Genomic DNA, 22140 nt, shown 5'->3' on the forward strand with positions numbered 1-22140 from the left:
TTGAGATGGAAATCCAAAATTCACTGGGTTTCAACTCCAGAACTTGTCAGCCATAGCTAAAAAGCCTCTGTAAATGTGTACTCTTAGGGTCTGGTGTTCATACCTATTCATTTTCATCCCTTCCTGCCTGATACATCCAGTTCTGTTTATATGTCTCAGATCTGCTATTACCAATGTGTGCATTGTGATCACTGGCACAAGATTGGTAAAAATGAAGCAAAAGTCCAAGGGAAAAAAGCTTATAATGCCTTCCTAATTACCTTAGGATTATGGCTTCCAACATACACTTGAACACTGTGATTTGCATTCACCTGTACATATGCAAAAAATCTATATTATACATCACTCCCACTGCTGACAGATGATAAAGTAGAAAATAGAGGCTACAAAGGTAACAGTGTTCCACCCACAGTTTTTTCTTGTGATGCAGTAGCATAAGGTATCTGTGAAATCAATAGTATTTCAGAACCTTTCTTGTACTGCTGAGGCTTCCAGGTGGAGGCAGCCCAAACACAGCCCTTCTCTCAGCTCTGAATCTTGGCACAGAGGTCACACGAAAGGAAAAGATTCCTGGGCAGCAGACAGGCGGTTTTACGTGGGTCAGTGCTTTTGTCTTTTACGTGCCAGGGGACAAACCTGCCCCTCTCAACCCTACACTGAGGAGCACAAAGCTTTAACCCACCTGGGGTTCCTTTTCCCTTAGCTTGTCATGAAGATGTCTAGGCAAGTTGCAAGTAGGAGAATTGCAGAGAGGAAACAATGAAAACAAAATGGAAGCTTTAATATATTCATGCTCTCTGTCCCCATCCCTCCTTTTCCATGCATCAACAGTTTAATAACCTGGCAAAAATAAACCTGAAACTAGAAGACCCTTTCCTACCCAGTGTCACAAAATGCTCATCGTGGGCTAAGAAGTGTTATGAAGAGGGGTGATTTTTTAAAATATGTTTCTTTTTCCATTTGACATGAGCTAGGACTACATCTTCAAAAGCTACTCTGACACAACAAGCTTGTATTTAGAACTAAAAGAAAAAAAATCTGCTTACAAAGCTGAAGTTAATACAGCTGTGGCATTTAAATGAGATACATGAACAGAAAAAAAATAATGAAAGCAGGGAAATCACTTGTATAATCTCTTCACTGTGAAAATAAACCACTGTTACATCCACGCTCTTCTTATGTAGGGTAAACAAAACAGATGGGGGATTTCCCACTGCTGGTTGCTTGCTCCTGAAAATAGCTATCCTCAGTTCACAAACTCTCAGCTGCCATCCCCCCGTTTATTCTCCCAGCAGTTTCTGTTGGGTTTATACAGTGACAACAGGGGTGATGCCGCACGTCTCCCTGCTGCTTACCCCTTTGCCCCGTGTAGCCACAGAATTCCATGCCGGGATTCCCTTTAACTCTCTTCCATTCTTCCCTCCTTCAGTGCCTGACTTTTTGTGCATCCTTTTCACGCTCAAGTAGGGTAAGGTACGAGTGAAAGATAAAAACACGCTTGGTTCATTAGTGGGAGATTCCTCCTTTCTGCTTTCCTTGGGGAGAGGAGAAAAGACTCCTACGGATAGCGGAACCCCGCCTGCGTTCATCCCGTTACCTAAACAATGGGTTTACTTAAACGTATAAAGACATCGCCGTAGAGAGATCCTTTAAAAAATGTTTTTGCTGTCCTCAGCCGTAGGGCAAGCGATCCCTCATTTGCTGGAGAGGGCTCCTCCCGCCCCTTCCTCCTGCTGCCCCCGCCTCCCGTGCCCATATATCACTACTCCCGGCACGACCACGCACCCTGCCCAGCACTCCACCCGCCCGCCCGAGCCGGGAAGCGGGGCCGGAGCTTCCCCTCGCCCCGGGCACCGCCGGCTCCCGGACAGCGCCCGCACCCCGCCGGCTCCGCTGCGGCCCGGAGCTGTCCGCGCCCGCCGGGTGCTGAACCTCTCGCAGGCGCCGCGGGGGATGGAGGCGCCCGGCGGCCACGACCCCGCGCCGCCTGCCTGAGCCTGAGCCCGAGCCCGAGCCCGCGCACGCGAAACCGAGGCCATGGAAGAGGAGCTGAAGTGCCCGGTGTGCGGCTCGCTCTTCCGCGAACCCATCATCCTGCCCTGCTCGCACAATGTCTGCCTGCCCTGTGCCCGCACCATCGCCGTGCAGACCCCGGAGAACGAGCAGCACCTGCCGGCCCTGCTTCAGCCGCGGGGCTCCGCGGCCGCCGCGGCCGCGCCGGGGCCGGGCTTGGGGCCGGGGCCGGCCGCCTCGCTGGACTCGGAGTGCGCGGCGGGCGGCGGCGTAGACCACGCGGACAAGCTGAGCTTGCACAGCGAAACCGACAGCGGCTACGGCTCCTACACCCCCAGCCTGAAGTCCCCCAACGGCGTGCGGGTGCTGCCGCTGGTGCCCGCACCCCCCGGGGCGACGGCGTCTCAGAGGGGCGCCGGCCCCGCCGGCTCGTCCCTCACCTGCCCGCAGTGCCACCGAAGCGCCTCCCTGGACCAGCGCGGCCTCCGCGGCTTCCAGCGCAACCGGCTGCTGGAGGCCATCGTGCAGCGCTACCAGCAGGGCCGCGCCGCCGCCGCCGCCGCCAAGTGCCAGCTGTGCGACCGCAGCCCTCCCGAGCCGGCGGCCGTGCTGTGCGAGCAGTGCGACGTGCTGTACTGCGCCGCCTGCCAGCTCCGCTGCCACCCTGCCCGCGGACCCTTCGCCAAGCATCGTCTGGTCCCGCCGCCCGGGGCCCCGGGCCCACCCGGAGGAGGCGACGGCGGCGGGAAGGGGGCGGGCGGCGGGCGCAAGCTGCCGACGTGCGCCGAGCACGACCTGGAGAACTACAGCATGTACTGCGTGAGCTGCCGCAGCCCGGTCTGTTACCAGTGCCTGGAGGACGGCAGGCACGGCAAGCACGATGTCAAGGCCCTGGGCGCCGTGTGGAAGCAGCACAAGGTAAGCACGAAGCACGTGCCAATGGCAAGGAGGAGCCGGGGTGCCAGTGGGACTTTGTCTTTGTCAGTTCAGAACTTCCGTGTCCATCAGCATCCCAGGCGTTTTCTCCCTTGCACGGCACTCTTTGGTCTTCAATACTTTCTCCAATCCACAGTCTTTGTTCAGAGTCTTGCGGTGTTGCACAAACTCCTCCTGCCACTGCCTTCCCTTACGTCAGCCAGGCTGAACCAGGCCTGGACAAGCACCTGGCTTTAGCCAGCCTTGTTGTGCTCTGCACCATCCCATGCAGGCCTGTGGGCAGCAGGAGGGGGTGGGGTGGCCTTTCTTTCATTTCTCACACCCCTTTCACCTCAACAGGAGCTGCCACAGACGTTTTCCACCATGACTTCTTATCCACCTGTCAATGAGGGAGAGTAACCCTCAACCACCCAAAAGTTTTAGGTGGAAGGCATGACAGGAGCTGTCAAGGGACGTCGTGTTGTCTTCTGTGCCTCAGAAAGATCTCCACTTCTCTTCAGTTCTCAAAGCACCATAGAATTGCAGAGCATCCTGAGCTGGAAGGGATCCACCAGGATCACTGAGCCCAGCTTCTGGCTCCACACAGCACCACCCAAAATCCAAAAATCCAAACCCTGTGTCTGTGAGTGTTGTCCAAACACTCCTTGAGCTCCAGCACTTGGGTCTGTGACCGCTGCCTTGGGCAGCCCATTCTATGCCCACTGCCCTTGGGTGAAGAACCTTCACCAAAGAGGCAGAAGGAATGGTTGGAGGGACCTTCATGACATGAGTAGACAACAATAAAGTGGGCTCTGGGGACAAGTGTAACTTTACCAGATTCACACTGCATTGTACTCTGGCTTACCCTTCCCTTTCTTGGTGCTCTGTTCTGGAGGTCCCTGGGGACATGTCAGAGGCAGCCTCTGCACAGCACAGGCAGCAGTTCTTGTAGATCTGCTGGATCATGTGGCAATGCCCACCATGCAAAACTCTTTCCAACCATTTGAATAAAGAGCAAAACGTGACCATAACAGTTTAAGAAGTATGTGATGTTAGCTCATTCTTGTTAAGAATGATGGACCCTCTAAAATGATTTGTTATGACAGATACACGTACAGAGGGGAATATACAGCTTCAGTGCTGACAGTGGTACTTTGGAGTTTTCAGTTAGAGGGAAAAGGCTTTTCCCACAGGCCATGTAAAGAACACTTGACTAGCTTCGCTGGCCACAGTATTCCCTCCTCTCCTGCAGTTAGCATCATAGGAAACCCAGAGAAGTTCTCTTATCCAGGGAGATCCACGGGTGGGGACAAAGCCAAGAATGGCCTCTGTTCTTCAGTCATAGAGTGGCAGAGCACAAGCCTAAGACTTTTGATAAGAGAAAACTTTGGCTTTTGATTTTAAGAATTCCCAAAAGAGGCTTGGAATGAGCATGATAGTTTGTGGATCTGAGAGAGAGTCCTTCAGTATGCATACCAGAGTTTGCATGCTCTCTGCCAAAGCTCTGCCAGCTCCTCCCTAATGTGATGGTAGAGGAGTTGTTCTCTTGGTGCAGAAGGAACAGATCATCACTACTTCTGGTAAAGGCAGGATCTAGGTCTGTACAGAATTACTCAAATGAGCAGTGACTGAGCTCACTGTTGAAACATGTTCGTGTTCTGTGGGCTGTGAGAGAGTAGCTTGTGTTGTGTTACAATTTACTTTGAGTTAAGACTGGTTGAAGCCTTTCTGAACAGTGTGATAAACTCTGGTGTAGTCAGTGTGTGCTGACTGTCATTTTCCTGTTTTCCTGTTGTTAAAAGAATGAACAAGAGCTTGTTAGTTTGTCCACATTTTTTTTTCTGGAAGTACATTGTCACAAAATGATTCCTCTTGATTTGTGGACTCACGGTAGAAGTTTTAGTGGAAGTTTAAATAAGTTTCAAAATTAACTGATTTGGGGACTCTGACATTGAGCTCTCATAGCTATTACTTTTCCTAGAACAATATACTCGGCAGAAAATAAATGTAGTGGAACCATAGACAAATAGCCTAAATCAGCTCACATTCATTTGGATAAATTGCTCTAGAATTAGATACTTATGCTTAGTAACAGTTCTCACATACAGCAATTTCTACTGGTTTATTATCTGAAGTGACTTTGGCCAAGCCATAAGTTACTCATATTGAAGTATTATTACATGCGGTATGCCAAATGGAATTCAAGCTGTGTGTGTTCTCCTCACATAACCTGGCAGAGGTGGTAGAGCAGCAGGTGGAAGGGATTCTCCATGAGCTGAGCCTGCTCAGGTGACAGGTCAGCACCTGTTCCCCACCAGGTGATAAGCACCTGCTTATCTTACCCAAAGGCAAGGGGCAGCATTCTTCCCCTGTAAAGAATTCCACTGCCATGCCCCCTCTTCTCACAGCTCACAGTTCCATCCCACAACAGTAAAATTGAAAACAATTTCCGTTCTTCCGGCCCTAGAATTGTTTTTCAAGTATCACTGCCTATCTTCTCCTTCAGAATCCATTTTCATTCCATTTGTGCATTGTCCTTCTCTTCAAATTGTTTGATTTCCCCTTTGATTGAATCTTACACAGGGGTTCAGTAGAAAACAACAGACTTCTTGGTGTAATGTCTCAGACAATGCAGTGAGAAGGGCATTTACTCCCAGCTGTGCCATTGGTTTGATGGCTGTGCAAGACTGCTTGGCCTTTGTTAATGGTACAAGTTTGCCCATTGCCCTGCTGTACGTAAATTTTTCAGTAAAATAAGAAATGGTGGAAAATAAAAACAGGGCCACAACTGCATAAATCAGCTGTAAATCCACTGACATAGCTGATCTTTGTTACGCTTGTTTACACTACTTACCTGTCTGGACCAACAACTTTTGGTTATTAAGTAAAACTCTGCAAATCTACTGCCAGAGAAATTGGTTTAGGTCTTCACAGAAAGAAGGGATATAAGTTTGTAGGCCTTTTGACCTATGGATGTGAAAACAGATGGATGCATACTTTTCACAATCTGCACACTGGTTTTGTATGTACAGAAGTGCCAAAACAAACTTCACCTGGATGGGTGTGTGAAAGGCAGGCAGGCAGCTGAGGGCAAGTGTTGGAGTCTGCATGCCTGCTTTGATTTGCTGGTGGGAAGGAGTTGTGTTCCCAAAAACACGAGGGCTCTTTAGCTTGCAGCACCAGGATAAGCTTGTCTAATCAATAGCTAATCTGCTGCTGAAGAGAGATGGAGGGAAAACAAGTTAAATGAGCATGAACTGCTCGGTTGAAAGAGGGCATTGGCATTATCTGGTTCATTTTCTAAAATCAAAGGAAGCATCAGTCTTCTATGCCTATCTGGATTTAATTACTCACCCTCATTATCTCTCTGTTCCTGTCTTTGATAGAAGCAGAAACCTTGTGTCCACCTCCGGAATCCTTGCTTTTTTTCTTGCAAGACTAGTATTGAAGTAGAGATAACTATAGGTAGAATACTGCTTGTCAGGAGTCATTAATTGTCGTAGTCAGTAGAGCTTGTAACATTCCAGTTTGGCTTCAAGTAAATATTCTGCAGCATGCGAGATTGCTCTGAGTGTGCAGGGCATTTTTTTATGGCTTGGTTGATTTATTGAGGGCTTAGTCATGTAGTTCTGTTTGGTTTTAATGGGAAGTGCATGACTAGATTTCACTGTTTTGTAAGGTATCTTTTACAAATGCTTTGAAAAACAGGGCTATTACCTCTAAGTGGGTTTCATAAATGGAGATCTGATGTTCTCCCTGGTTCCACACTGCCGTCATATTAATGCAACCACAGTTTTTAATGAGCACAGAAATTCACTTAAGAGTCATCTGATCAATGACATTCTCAAGTTTCTATTCCAGACTCTTGGAATGGTAGAATACCAGGAGCTGGACATTACTGCAGCAGTTGATAGTAGTGCATGTTGATTAAAATTCATTGGTGTGATTTTTGGGCTTCTACCTGATGACCACCTGTAACTTTTGGCTCTTCCTTTCTGGTGAAACACACCTTGATTTGAGAGTAAGGGCTGATGTGGGAGAAGTGTAAGCTTTAGTTTTGTTGGGACCAATCCTTTAAACGCTGGGATGTTTTTGTTGAGCCAGTCACTAGCAGAGCACATGTCCCTCTTTTTTTTTTACTGCATCTCCACTACTTTGTCACATGCCAGTTCCACCTCATCATATGTCAACTGGACAAACAAAAGTCCTTGTGGATGGAATGGGAAGTGCAATCAGCAAGGCTGGGCTTTAAATTATGGCAAGCACATCAACCCACAGAAAGCAGATCCAAGTCCTGATCAGTTGTGTTGGAGGAGAACAGGACCCTTTTAAGGAATTGTTTGTTTCTGTGGCCTCAGATAGCTTTCATAGCAAACAGAATTGCTTTACAGTTTTATGATGTAGCAGAAGTTTGTGCAAGAGACTATTAAATGTTTAAGCATTTAGCACTGTAATTGTTGTGCTCCCCACTACATGTGTTACAAATTCGTTGTAGTAAAGCGTATTTCATTTTCAAATATAGTACTAATGGAACGCCTACAACTGGGCATAAAGAGGAAGGTTTGTGTGAATATGAGGAAAAAAATACAAGTATGGCTTCATTCTTTATAAATCAGTTCTGCTTCCAGCAAGGGTGTGCTGGTGCCTCTGCTCACACGTCACTGTAGAGCTGTGGCCTCAGAGCTGGGGCACACAGTGCACACAAAGAGCTACTGGTCCGCTCCTTTTTGACCTGAGCAACCGGGTGAGTCCAAGGAGAGACTGTCTAAGGACATTCAGGTGGGAGGTAAGCCCCAAATTTTGCATGCATGAGGAATTGAGCTGTGCCCTTTTCAGAAGTGGAACAATTTACTTTCCTTCAGGAAAAAGATGCAAGCAGGGAATGAGTGGTGACTTGTGGATTATAGTTGGGTCTCCTGTAAGAAGTTCTCATAGCTTTTGTGCCTTCCTATGCACAAAGCTCTGTCTCTAGGCACCCTCTAGTCCTATGGGGTCAAGAGACTGCAACATTTTGGAAACCTGACTTTAGCAAGGAGGCTTCATTTTCTGTTTCTTTATGTCAGTTGAATATCTGTTTGATGAGGATAATACTTGGGCATTGGCAGTCTGATAGATAGCCATTGTGACAAAAGAGCAGACCCATGAAGAGAGAATCTAACCAATAGGATTTGGCATAGGAGCCCAGAGCCCAGGGCCCAGCATTAGGTGCATGCCCTGTGAGAAAGGCTGAGCATGACAGCAAAAAACATCACCAGTGTCACTCAGAATGGGGCCCATCCCGTCCCTCCATGTTATGCTGGCAGATATCTAATGCTGGATTTGGACTGGCCATGGGCTGATGGATGAAAAAGCATGGTTTCTGTAGTCCCAGTCAAAGAAACTGTGTGAGGACTGCACCTTCAGGTTCCTCCTCCTTCCTCCAGTCCCTGAAAGTCCTTCAAGAAGCTGCTTATTCACTGTAGAGATCTCAGCTGGAAGCTAAGCAACAGGAAGCTGGGTCTTGAGTATGGGCTTACAACAGATGAACTCCCCATCCCTCACCTGCCAAGAGCAAGGGGAAGAGGTTGTTTAAGCTATTCCAGAAATACTCACCCATTTGTTGGGTTGGAGCACAGAAAATTGAAGCCCTAAAAGGACATAACAGTGAAGTCTAAAAACACAGATTTGCCTCTACAGTCATAGGTTTAGTAGAGTGTACTATGCTTATAAAGATTTCAGGCTTTGATGAAGAGAAGTACTATTTTGGAAAGCACTTGAGAATTTCACAGCACGACAGATGTATCTGTGTAAGACTATTATTTCCTTATATATGTGGGCAGTTGACTTGTAAAAAGTATTTTGACTTACAGAGTCATTGCAATAACGTGGAATGTGCAGACACAATACTAAACTGCCCCCACATGCATATTTCTCCTTTATTAAATCTTACTACAATTAAAATCTTAACTCTTCTCTTCTAGCACAAACAGCCTGCATGTATAAGAATATGTGTGACAGCAAGTAAGCCTTTTAGCTCATTGTTGCTTGTTAAAAGCAAGGTTTAGTAAGAAATATATTTACATTTTATCTCCAATTTTCCTTTTATTTTATTTTGTTTTATTTTATTTCTCTTGCAGGCACAACTGTCTCAGGCCTTAAATGGTGTTTCAGATAAAGCAAAGGAAGCTAAAGAATTTTTGGTTCAGCTGAAAAATTTATTGCAGCAGATACAGGTAACTGTAGAATGTTAGCTGTTTTGATGATATGTAATCAATAGAACTGAGTGAATAATTTATTTTATGGCTTTGTCTCCTTCACTGTTCTTCTATTTCCTGGAATCATCTAACCTTTCTTGGATGTAAGTATGGTAGGCAAAATTAGTCATCAAATAATGTCTATGAGCCTGTTTTAGCTTCCGGATTGCTTGCTGTTTATTGCAAGAAGCTGATACTCAGTACTGGACACCAGAGCTGAATCGATTTGCATTTGATTGAACCTCTCAGTCATACTTTCAGCATCCTTCCTGCTGGCTCTTCCTTGAATTGGACATTTAGGATAAATTCTCCTTTTTACCCACTCAGAATTTACTACATGTTTTTCATCTAGCATTTTCTAAAAATGTACTTGTTGCTGGAAAAAATCCAGTCAATCTGTTTATTAGACGATTTGTAGGAAGTCAAAAAAGAGGAAAGAAACACATGCTGCTAAGTCAATTTGATTGTTTATTAAAGGAGAAGGTATTTCCATGCACGCAATCACCCAGCTTAAACAGTCAGAACAGGGCTCACGGTGAGTGCAGTAATTGAGGGCACAAACCCCAAAGGAAGCAAGTTCTGTTTCCAATCAGATTTACACTCTAATCAGTGCTGGAGGTCATATGGTCCTCAACTCCCTTCTCGCCATGCAGACTGGAGCTGCAGATGTGCTGCTGTGCTTTGAGCTTTGTTGTGTCTGGAAGGAGATACTTCCTATCTGCAGCCACATTGTCTGCTCTACGATATGCGTGCTCTTCTTTCATCAAAAAGCAAGTTTTATCTCTGTTGCTAACAGAAAGCCAAAGCAGAATTTCAACAATCTGCGTTTGGTTTAGGATTAAATCGTTTAAAAAATGTCGCTTAACACTGCAACTTATGGATTTGTACCGCAAGTGCTGCCAAAGCTCTCAGATTGCCACAGAGCAGTACAATCACACACCCTCACTGCCTTCTGCAGCATGGTAGGGAAGATAACAAAGAAAGATGAGGCAACTGGTAAAAAAGAGCACATTTAACTGAAAGAAACCAGTGTGAAGACACCAGGTGGTGCCTGTAACGTGCTGTGTTTTGAACGCACTGAGGTTTTTCTCAGCTGACCTCTGCTATCTAAAAGTTAAACAACCCATCTAACCTAGTCACCTGGGCTTCTTTCATTGTCCACAAAGGATGGCACCCCTAAGTAGTTCTTCCTGTGTGTACTGGCAGCTATTTTTGGTCTGCGATAACTCATCTAAAGCAATAGCTTGTTGCCACTCTTTTCTTGATTCACCTAGCTCCATTATTTTTTTTTTCCCCTCTTAAAACCCAAAGGTGGTCTATTATGACTATTTATGACTATGATGTAAAATCTGTTAATGTGTTTCAATAAAATCGCTAGCAAATTGTTCTGCATAAGGGAACTGCTACAATTAAATCGAAAGAGCAAGAAATTTCTTTGGTGCTGCTCCTTGCTTAAATACTAAAGATAGACTTGAAAGAGGGAATTGTATCAATACTATCCACCCTCTAAAATTTAGACATGCCAGCATGAGGGTGAACAAGGACATAAAATTCTAGCAAAGCAGCACATAAAGCTGCATGTGTATGCCCAAGTGAAAAAAGACTAGGGTGTTACTCTGGGTGCCAGGTGACAATCATTCACACTGTCTGCCTCCTGTGGAGCTCCTTGGCATCATTTTGTCTCATGAGAAATTACACTCTTTCTGGGTGAAGGAATTGGTACAGGGATTGTTCCCATTAGGCATGTTTAGTGCGGTCACGTTGTTCAGGGGAAGGGGTTTAGACATGTCATGAGCTGATCTGTACCTTTTGGCTGTTGGACCAAAGAGCTGTTCTTGGACTGTTTGGGTTTGTTTTTTTTTTTTTGGTTTGTTTTGTTTATGTTTTTGTTTTTTTGGGAGGGAGGGGGACAGATAAAGATTTATACATGTAGATTCATACCCAGAACCATATATCTCAGCGCAGGTTATTCCTAATAGGTGTTTTCTGGTGGTCGCCTCATGCACACAAACAGACACTTACTCCTCAGCAAAAATGCCTTAAAAATGAATTTTTACACAAAGGAATGAGCCACACGTACATTTTACTATCTTGTTTCAATGCATTCCGGACCACTTAGCCATCCACACGCTTTATCTCCTCACTGCGAATGTCAGAGCTACGAGGAGCAGAGCTTTTGTCTTACCCGGGGCAGATTGCAAATTCATAATCTCTTTTTCCTTTTTCCTGTTTTGCAGAGCTGTTGCTTTCTCCTCTTCTTCCTTCCCTTCACCTTTCTGAGGTCACTTCTACATCTGATAGTCTCTTTTTACAAACTTCCTGTTCCTCATCGCCCCTCTTGTTTCCTTGCTCCTCCCTAATGCTCTCATTATCTGTTTTTCACATTTTCCCATCTGCTGTAACAATTTCATCCTTTCTCACTTGGAAGAGGCATATTGCCAAACGCCCTGTTTAATGTGTGAACAGAAAATTAAGAGAAAAATGGTGCACTACCGCCATGTACAGACTCAAGCTACATACACAAAACAGCACATCAAGAGAAGCTTGATAGAAAGAAGTTTAAGAGAGAGTCAGATGTGATATAAGCTGAGGAGGGAAAGATACAAACAGGAAGTGTCTAAGATAAACCTGTGTACAGTAACTGAGCTATCTGGTGTCTCTTCTCAATCCCTTCTTGCTGGCAAGTGAGTAGAAAAGAATGGCATAAACAAAAGAGCTAGAAACAGTAACGAGTTAGAGGTGTGTGATGGCTTTCCATTGACATGCTTCTCCTTAAGCAGATGTTTAAAGTCTTTTTTTTTTTTTTTCTTTTTCTTTTTTTTCCATGATTTGGGAACTGGGAAGGAAGCTGATAGAACAGCAGAGCAGTTTGTGGTAATAGGAGCTTGAAAACTTTTTCCTGATTGCCTCACCAGCAGATGAAGTGAGGGAGAGCTTCCCTTCAAATGGGTGCTGCAACACCAATTCCACAAGCACGGAAAGTTATCACCTGGAAGCAGAAGTTGTTTTTGTATCATTCACCCAGATTTCTTCAGCTGTACTGGGAATTGGTGGTAGCACAGTTTGTTCCTCATTTACCCTATAGGAGTTGATGGAGGGCTGAGTGATAGCCAGGCTTTGTAGGGGGGTAGAGTGTTGTGCACCACACTTGCTGACCCCTGCCCAGCAGGGTTTTACCACAGTGTCAGCAAAAGACTGTGAGTACTAGCTAGTGATTTAAAAGGATCTAGAACAGGTTAATTATGCAGAGTGGGACAGACTCCTCTTATGCATGAGTGTGCAGTAGGTTTTGATTTTATGTTATGGTGTACTACATCTGCTGTCTGGAAAGTGCCAGTGAATCAAGGTTTTCATAGAAGCCCACTTTGCAGCATGGCATCTTCCTGTTTCATCTTATAGCATGCAGCTATTAATGGCACAGCAGTAATGAAATCAGAAAGGCAATAGGAATGATAAAGCCTTGAAAGGATATCTCTGAATGGAAAAAACAGGAAAGAATAAACAATAGTGTAGCTATAAAGCATGTTTTCTTTGATGAATATGACTCTTCTTCTAGGAGAATGGATTGGATTACGAAGCCTGTCTTGTTGCTCAGTGTGATGCCTTGGTTGATGCGTTAACTCGACAAAAGGCCAAACTGCTCACAAAAGTGACCAAGGAACGTGAGCACAAATTAAAGGTAAGTGTAGCTCTCAACAGCTGTAAGTATTCAGCTCAGTGTGACTATTTATACCTGCTATTACTGTGCATTTTGTCAAGTCCCCAACCCTTTACACAGTGCAAATTCCTAACAACCCAATCCTGAAGTTCTTCAGCAGGTTCCGGTTCAGCAGCTAGTAGAAATGTGCTTGTACACTTAACATTAGGCATGTGTGGATCCTTCCAATGGCAAGAAATCACTTCTGCTCAGGTATAACCTTTGGGATTTTGGTGTCCCTTCATATCTTTAAAATTCAAGGAAGCCTCAGATGCCCATGTGCTACTCAGAAGATATTACAGAAACGCTATAAAGGAAGGAAAATAAAGTTACAACTGGATGAACAAAGTGGAAGTTAAAAAATGGATAAGTTCCTTGAAATGTGGAACTGTATAAGTGATTCTGAAGTATTACAGTGTGGGTAACATTAATAGTATCTAAAACAGAGATATCAAAGTGAAAAACTGAATGTGAAAAGAAATGAATAAAATCAACCTGAGATCAGCATTTGGAAATCTCCATGCTTAACAAGAGCCAACACTAAGGAGATGATTCTAACAGTATTGCTTATTCTACCGTTTGCTCCTGTTAGCCTGGGATAACTGAGGAGTTGTGCTACTGAACACAATGCTACTAGGCCTAATTTACAACAGAATAAAGTCCAAAATCTGAAAAAAAAGAGACGCCTTTTTAAATTCTTAATTCTAGCAGTGCATCCTTAAGCTGAACAGGATTGATGATGAATCGTGAAGAGAATGGTAGAGTATAATCTGCAGTTATCCTCTGTAATATTTGCCTTTTAAGACAAAGATTTTTTGAAAGCTCAAATTTTGTGAATATTGCAAATGCAAAAATATGTTCTGTGCTCCTTCTGCCCCCAGCAAACCTGAGCTTTGAGCAATTAATCTGCTCTGAAAACTGAGATTCCCCATGCGCAACATTTTGCCAAACTAATTATCGGTATTTACAATACAGAGCAAGTGAGCGTAGCTGATGGAGTTGTGGCAATGGCCATATGGCAGCTAAATTAAGCATTGCTTTTACACGCTCTTCCATTTGTTGCCTCTTCTGAAATAATTTTATACATTTCACTGTAAGCTGAGGCAATTATCAGAACTGTGCTGATGTCTGTTTTACAGGTTGTTTGGGATCAGATAAACCACTGTACGCTGAAGCTACGTCAGTCAACAGGGCTTATGGAGTACTGCCTAGAAGTTATCAAAGAAAATGATCCCTCTGGGTTTTTACAGGTATTTTCCTTTCCGGTGAATGGGGGTAAAAAAGATCAAAGATGAAAAGATTTGACATGTAAATATAAAAGTATACAGCTTTGCTAATTAGTGTCTTCCCCTTCCAAGACAGATTCCTGCTGGTAACATCTATAATGCCTAGCCAAAAATCATGCCAGTTACAATTTGAATATTGCTAAGCCTTATGGTTTTACTCCATCCTTTCTGCAATAGACAACTTATTGGAAGCTTGTGCAAAGGTCTGAAGAGTTCTTTAAATGCGTAGAAGCCCCCTTGGAGTCTGCCTCTGTAAATATATTGAGAGAGATTTTATGGTTGGATCTCATGTAAGCCTACATCAAGGAAGACTGACAGGTATCTCTTTGCTGTCTGACTCCCTCTGGCACATTTGCAGGAGCTGTGCAGCCCAGATCCCAGGGAGGAAGCAGGATGAGTCTTTCATAGTTATTATCATCGAGATGAGGGAGAAGACGGGGCAAGTCATGAAAGGGTCAATTGATGAGAAAAAAATACGTGTTTTGTTATCCAATCAATTACTTGGCCTAACTAATCTCATTTTATTAACTATTTTCTTTAATTATTATTTTGTCATATTAGTTTTATTGCCTTATTAACTGCCTAAGAAGAAATGGCTCCAAACAAAACGGCCTATATGTGACTGTCAGCCAAACGGGGCATGCCGCACACATGAACGCATGAATGCAAGGCCTCTTACAGTATCCCTGAAAAACAGACTAAGAATAAGCCAACATAAACCCATTAGCACTCCAGATTGATGGTTACTGTCACATCTGATCTCAAACAAGAGTTAGGAATGTGTGGTATATATTAATCCCAGAGACTGTACAGCATTTTAGCAGGCTGTCAATTGGATAGTACAGGACAAATGTAACCTTTAGGTCTAACAAACATGCTTAGATACTTCAGATGCTTTGTTTACCACTCAGATTACTTTTCCTATAACCTCTTCATTCTTGGCACTCACCTTTCATATAAAAATGTACTTCTTTTTTTTTTTTTTTTTTTTTTTTTTTTTCTGTTCATTTTTCTGGTTTATCTGACAATAATTTCAAGGTAACCAGCAAACACTGAAGCACTGCATTACTCAGAGCAACTGCTCCTGCAGACAGGATATAGAAACACAGCCAAGAGACCCAGCAGCCCTGTAAGTGACTCCAGGGTTGCAGGAAGGCTCCTCTGCTTACCACACAGAGTGGCTGGGACTTTCTGGTACAGGAGCCCAGAGAGAAGGGTCTTCCAGTGACAGTAGTGAGGAAGGATGTCTGAACTCCTATAATAAAGGAAAACCCGCTCTGACCTATCCAGAAAAATTTTGCTCTCTTTGATTGACAGGAATGTCACTCAGAAGGATTGCAGATACCCAAATGACATAACTGAACTCAAGGACGGTTGAGTTCATTGACTTCTGTGGAGACAAGATCTCACTTACAGAGGACATTGTGCTCATCTTATTCTGACTTGTGGCCTAAGTGCCTATAGGCTGAGCAAGAATGAAGATTTAAACACAAAACTGTGTTTTGATGTAATGATAGTGAGTCCATTGTGTTCTTAGGAAATCTGTGTGACAACCTATCTCCCTTGCTGTGAGAAATAACACCTTCTTTCCCATTTGATTTTTGTATTCCTTTCGACTGAATCATCTCTGCTAAATGGAGAGACCCTCTGACATGTCAGCTTCTCTTTAAACAACTGGCTGTTTGAGGAGAGCAAAACCATACAGTATAGATCAGAAAACAGAATTCTGAAGTGCATGAGGCATTCAGAGATGTGATCTATAACAATACTAATGGCCTTTACAAATGCAGTTTTTATTTTTGTACTCTAAGATGAGAATGCTTTTTGAAAGGAGGAGACCAAAAGATATAACATAAATAGAACTCCCTTCAGAATTACAGGATCCCATCTCAACTCTCATGCTGTCATATTTCTATTTCTTTTGTGCTGCATCTCACAACTGTTCTGTCACTTCTCATGTCTTCTGACGTGCTACTGCATCTGCAGTTTCATCAAAAGCCTGATGGTCTCTTTCAGATTTCAGATGCTTTAATCAAACGTGTCCAGGTATCTCAGGAACAGTGGGTCAAAGGAGCCTTGGAGCCAAAAGTGTCTGCTGAGTTTGACCTGACGCTGGATAGTGAACCCTTACTGCAAGCCATTCATCAGCTGGATTTTATCCAGATGAAATGTAGGGGTGAGCTTTTCTGATTTTTTTTTTCTGTTTTTCATGCCAGTGTTGAAATTGTGCTGGGAAGAAGGGAGGTGCAGAGGGAGGAAAGAGAAATGACTTGAGATTTCTGGGTATTTTTAAAAAGTTTTCAAGCAAATTCACATTATTGGGTGTTTCCTAGAATGATGTACTCACCTGGTATGCAGTGACCTTGACAAGGTCAAACAGTGATGCCAGGGATAGTTAAATATTTGAAGAGATGAATTCTTCACAGTAGGACTTTCTGTTATCTTTGATTAAGAAGAAGCTAGATGTGTGAAATTTTATGCTGTTTTACAGCATTCAGGTTGAACACAGCTAATTGAAATGCTGGTCATCCCCATCTTATCAGGAACAGTTAAAGTAGTAAATAAATATTCCCCTCAGCACACATATGCTGGAATAGGGAAATAAGCACTATAGGAAATAAGCCCTATAAACCCATGTATGAAAACTGTGTCATGATTAAAATAAAACTGGGGGACAGAGAGTTTCAGAAGGAAGGTAGTCCAATTGCTATACTGTTCCTTGATTCCAGGTGTCAGAATCATCCTGAGGGACACAGAAAAAGGAAAAGGAGGTTAAGGAAATTATTTAAAAGCAGAAGCTGATAAACAGCAGATGCCATGGGCAAAAAATATATATATTAACAATCATATGCTTGTAATGTACTTGGTTTAATACAGAGCAGATTAGAGAGATACATAGACTATCTAGATGTTAAACCCATTGTGATCCCTGGGAATCATGCCATGATCTTCACTCTGTGGTGATTCAAGCCTTAGTTATACGAGTAGATGATAGAGTAGAGGCTTTCAGAAGTTAATGAATGAGTTAAGGGCATTCATGTTGTAATGTGGTGTTTTGTGTATCAGCTTTTGCTGTTCTTGCTGTTTTTTTTTTTTTTTCCTCTAAATAAGTGTAAGGATTTCTGTTCTCTCTGGGTCTAGTTCTGGACACATGATACTCAAGATGGAGTAATTAGGGTGGGTCACTTGGCAGGTGAATGTGTGGAGAAACAATGGGTAAGCAGTTGAAGGCCACAGTCCGCTCACTAGGAGTGGCTTGCACCTCCACAGAAACAGCCTGTGCTGAAGAAGTTTGTCAAAAACTGTCTGAGAGCTGCTCCTCTGAAATGCCAGCACCAGCAAAACAGACAAGAGAGAATGAGCATTACTGATAAAACTTCTTCAAATACTCTCTGCATTTATCTGTTTAAATCAGTTTATTCTAATGCTGGCCATATTTATTATTAAATATATTTAATACTAATCTTGCACCGCTCTCCCTCCCAAACATATAAAGAATTTAGCTAAGCTATCCACTTAAGTTGCTAATTAACCATAGGTCACTTGAGGTGAGAACAGCTTAGGTATTTGGCTTTTGGATGTTCATCTGTCAGTAAGCTGGAGGACTTAGAGATTTTAATTGAGCCAGATTCACTGGAGCTCTATGAGAGATAGTGCAGTTTGTTGACATCCCCATTTGATGTAGAATCACAGTTAAGCTCTGGCACAGAGCTAGACATAGCCTGAGATGCAGAGAACAGGACTGGACTGCTTCTGCTCAAACCTGCAGAGAGGTTACAGACCAGGTTGAGTATTGCTCCCTAGTGGCACTTAAAGAGTTGGCCCTCAGGAAGGGCTTTTCCTGGGGCTATCTTGGCATTGACCAGGGAGTACGCTTCATGTCCCACCAGCTCTGTCACCAGCTAGTACACATGAAGGCTAGGCTTGGCTGCAGATACTGCAAACAGCAGTGGAAATGCCATTTATAGAATCATAGAAACAGAATCATTTGAGTTGGAAAAGACCTTTAAAAGTCATTTAGTCCAACTCCCCTGCAATGAACAGGTACATATGCAGCTAGGTCATGTTGCTTAGAGCCCCCTCCAGCTTGACCTTGAATGTCTTCAAGTACAGGGCTCCCTTTACCTCTCTGGGCAACCTGTTCCAGTGCCTCATCATCCTTATCGTAAAAAAACTTCTTCCTTATGTACAATCTAAATCTCTCCTCTTTTAGTTTAAAACCATTTCCCCTTGTCCTATCACAACAGACCCTGCTAAAGACTTTGTCCCCTTCTTCTTCATGACCTCCTCTTTAGATACTGAAAATCTGCTATAATGTCTCCCCAGAACTTTCTCTTCTCCAGGCTGAACAGCCCCAGCTTTCTCACACTGTTCTGGTAGAAGAGGTGTTCCATTTCTTGGATCATTTTTTGTGGCCCTGTTCTGAAGGCACTCCATCAGGTTCACATCTCTCCTGCATTGAGGACTCCACATCTGGATGCAGTACTCCAGATGAGGTCTCACGAGTGCAGAGCAGAGTGGCAAGATCTCCCTTACTCTACTGGCCACACTTCTTTTGATGCAGCCCAGGATATGGTTGGCTTCCTGGGCTGCGAGGGCACATTGCTGGATCATGTCCAGTTTGCCATCCACCAGTACTTTCACATCCTTTTTGGCAGGGCTGTGTTCTATCCTTCTGTTCCCCTGCTTGTACTGGTAGTGATGGTTGCCATGACCCAGGTGATAGGCCTTACGCTTGGATTTGTTGAACCGCCTAAGCCCACTGCTCGAGCCTCTGGATGACACACCACAAAACTTGCTGTCATCTGACACAGCTTGGTGTAATCTTTCACATCTTTGTGTCATTTTTCCTGGGCACCATTACACTGCAGAGATATAAGGGACTGTGTTATTTCCTTTTGCACCTCCATGTGCCTGAGAAGCACAAGCCACTGACTAGTCCAGAGCCAACATCTATATGTACCAAGGACAGTTTACTATATATGGATGTATTTATATTTTCCAGCTTATCACTAGAAATCTATTTGAATTACTCAGTCTGACATGTTGGCATTTTTGTTTCTGAAATTTACATCCATTGGCATCCTTTTGGACATATTTACCTCTATGGACATCAACCAATGTTGTGTTATCTTCTTATACATTAGTGGTCTTGCATCTCAAAATACAGGTAATAGAAAGGAATTGGAGTAGTGAGCACTCTCACCCACTTGGAGAATCTCTTTGCTGTGAGAAGAGCAGGTGTTGCAGGGTGCTGCAGCAAAATTACTGGGACTTCTGAGCCTCCAGCTTCACACGCAAAAAATCTGTGTCTCTTCACCTCTGCTCCTCCTTCTCCAATCTTACCTACTCCAATCTTAGCATACCCACGTGTCATCACTTTTTGCCAAATGCTTGGTGGTGAGTGTGGGAGTGGGGAGTGTTATAAACTTGCTGTACACATTGATCTGATAAGTGTAGATGCACTATAGACACCAGAGAACATCTGTAAAGGGATTTTGGGGAGAGCCGAATAGAACAAGGTCAGTGCAGCTCTCCCAGCTGCAGGATGCTTCATGACAAATGCTTTGTGACCCAAGGTCGGTAATACTGTTATTGACGCTTAGTGCATGACTGAATTTCTAGATTTTTTTTTCAAACTCTGGCCTCATTCAACCTCAGTGCACTTGCATGGATCATTTAGAATGAAAGCTTGCTTGTAAGTAAACATTGATTCACTGTGTTGAACAAAGAAGAATGAAAATGAGAACAAATCACATTAGATTTGCTCTGATGACTTGTTGATGTACCTTACTGGTGGATGCTGTAAGCCCCCATCTAAAGCCAATCTCAGCAAATAAAGATCAGGGAGTGTTCAGCAAATAAAGATCAAGGAGTGTTTTGGTTTTTTTTTTTCTTTTTACAAAAAAACAAAAGAAATTCAGTACCAGATTAGATGCGCAGGGGCCAGAAATGTGATGCTCAAGTGCAGATGTGATGCAGAAGTGATGCTCAAGCAATCAGATTGACCAAAGTATCTCACTGACTGCTTTGGTAAGAGCCCCACAGTCCCCAGGCTGGCTGACCTGCTGAGACACATGAATGGCTCTTCTATCTGCTGGTTTGCTGATCTTTTTGAGATCTTCTTCCTCTGTCTGAGTGTTTTTCTTTCTTGCTTCTTCTGAGTGCCTTGGCATGTAATTCCTCTTTCTTCAATGAGTGGCTCATTGTGTACAATGCATTTTCTCAGTTCAAGCTATAAACAAAGGCAAATAATATGTGTTCCTCATTTGCTTTGTTCAAACAGCTGGAATGGCCATCCAATCTTGATTTGTTGTAAAAGGGAGACCAGGTATAACATAGGGAAGAACATTACTACCCTTTGCTTTTCTGTACCACCTCCAAGCAGTCACTTGTATACTCATTGTCAGGAATGGCTCCTTCCCTCTTCCACATAACAGTCCCTGACAATTCCTCAGAGACATCTTCAGCTTCTCTCTTCTTCTCTAGCCACCAGTTGCACAGCTCTGATAATAAAATAATAATGCTTCATACTAGGTTTTATCTCTGGCTCTGCCTGTTCTGCATCACAAACAGGTCTTTGCCTCTGGTCTTTCCTTCTCTCTTGATGACACTGTTTTTAGTGCTCTTGCTACATCTCAGGGTGTTCCCTGACAAAGATGCTTCATGCTTCTAAGGGTCTCACTCTCCCACTGCATTCATGGCTTTAAAACTCAATCTGGAAAGGCAGAGGGTATCATTGCACAACTTGCTTTGTCAAGATGACAAATAATAAAGTCTTAGAGCAGCCCTATCCATTTCTGAAGTGAGATCAACTTCACAAAGCAATGTGTTTTTGAAACTGTTGGGTTGACACAAGGCACATTTTTTAACTAAGCATGACCTCCATGAAGCACTTTCAAAATAGCAGGATGTTATTCAAGCTCATTAGTAGGTCTTGCTGTGCCAAAGCAGTATCATTTCTCCCTTTATATTTTTAATCTTTTCCTTCAAAAACTCTCTAGGGGACTTTTAAGTTGAGCAATAAATGGGACAGCGCTGTTATTTAACATCTGAAACTTCTTCTTTTCTGGTAGTTAACCTATATTTGTCTTGTCTTAGTGCCATCCCATGGCTTTTCACTCTGAAGTGTATCCCAGCGTCCCAGTTATTCAACTCCTTCCATATTTTCTATGACTTTCACAAGTGCTCACCCTCTTTCCTCCCTGCGGAAGTCTGAGGTCAGGGTAAATCTCTGTCCATCTGTGTCCGGCTGCACCAGGAGGGAGACAGGAGGGCAAGCATAATCCAGCAAAGCTGGACACCTGCTCTGCGGGATTTTCTTACCCTTGGACCCCTGAGTGGCTGTACAGCTCAGGAATTTTGGTGGTTTTGTACTTCACAAGCTTCAAGGATGAGTTTTTCATTTAGTTCTGCCAGAGGAAGATTTGGAAGTTGGAGGGACCCAGTCAGTGCCTCCTGAGAGGGTTAGTTAGCCATCTAGCTAACCATTTAAAATTGCCTTTATCTCTGAATTCATTGCCCTCCATTTTTTGGCTCCTACAATGCCACATTTCTGTTACCTCATAGTGCTTTCCAGAGGAAAATCTGACTTTTCATGTGTAAAAAACAAGCAGATGTCTATTTATTATACCCTTTGAATCATTCTTGAACACCAAGAAAAAGCAACAAGATGGGGGTCTTTTTTGGCTTTTTTTCTCCTCTTTTTGCAGAAAATTCTTGAAGAGCTGGTTTATAGAGCTCCTTTGTAACAGACCATGCTCATTCTGTTGGGCTACCAACCTCCTGGGTTCTCTGCAGTGATGGCTAATGCCATCTGCATTATTTATCACTAGTGGGATGTTGATTTTTTGCCCCAATTCCAATGTGGGGGTGAAGCGTTAGACCCCTCACACAATAAGGGGCATTTTTCCTATTTTTCCACAATGTTTGTTGCATGAAGAGTGAGCAAACCTTTTTTTTACACTCAGGGGTTAAATGGGACGAAAGGAACTGC

General features: G+C 43.6%; 1 protein-coding gene across 2 annotated transcripts in view; it reads left to right on the top strand.

Annotated features, from left to right (window-relative positions):
• Nucleotides 1-1913: 1913 nt before the first annotated feature.
• The window catches only part of TRIM67 (tripartite motif containing 67), a 37727-nt gene continuing 17500 nt past the window's right edge, over nt 1914-22140 (top strand). For both annotated transcript variants that reach the window (XM_085219772.1, XM_031552200.2), the window contains exons 1-5: nt 1914-2931; nt 9045-9140; nt 12718-12840; nt 13998-14108; nt 16161-16320. In XM_085219772.1, coding sequence (XP_085075898.1) covers nt 2038-2931; nt 9045-9140; nt 12718-12840; nt 13998-14108; nt 16161-16320 — 1384 coding nt within the window. In that variant the 5' untranslated portion in view covers nt 1914-2037. The remainder of the gene's footprint in view (nt 2932-9044; nt 9141-12717; nt 12841-13997; nt 14109-16160; nt 16321-22140) is intronic.

The sequence above is a fragment of the Meleagris gallopavo genome, chromosome 2, assembly GCF_905368555.1.
Source record: "Meleagris gallopavo chromosome 2, MGAL_WU_HG_1.1, whole genome shotgun sequence".
Lineage (NCBI taxonomy): Eukaryota > Metazoa > Chordata > Aves > Galliformes > Phasianidae > Meleagris > Meleagris gallopavo.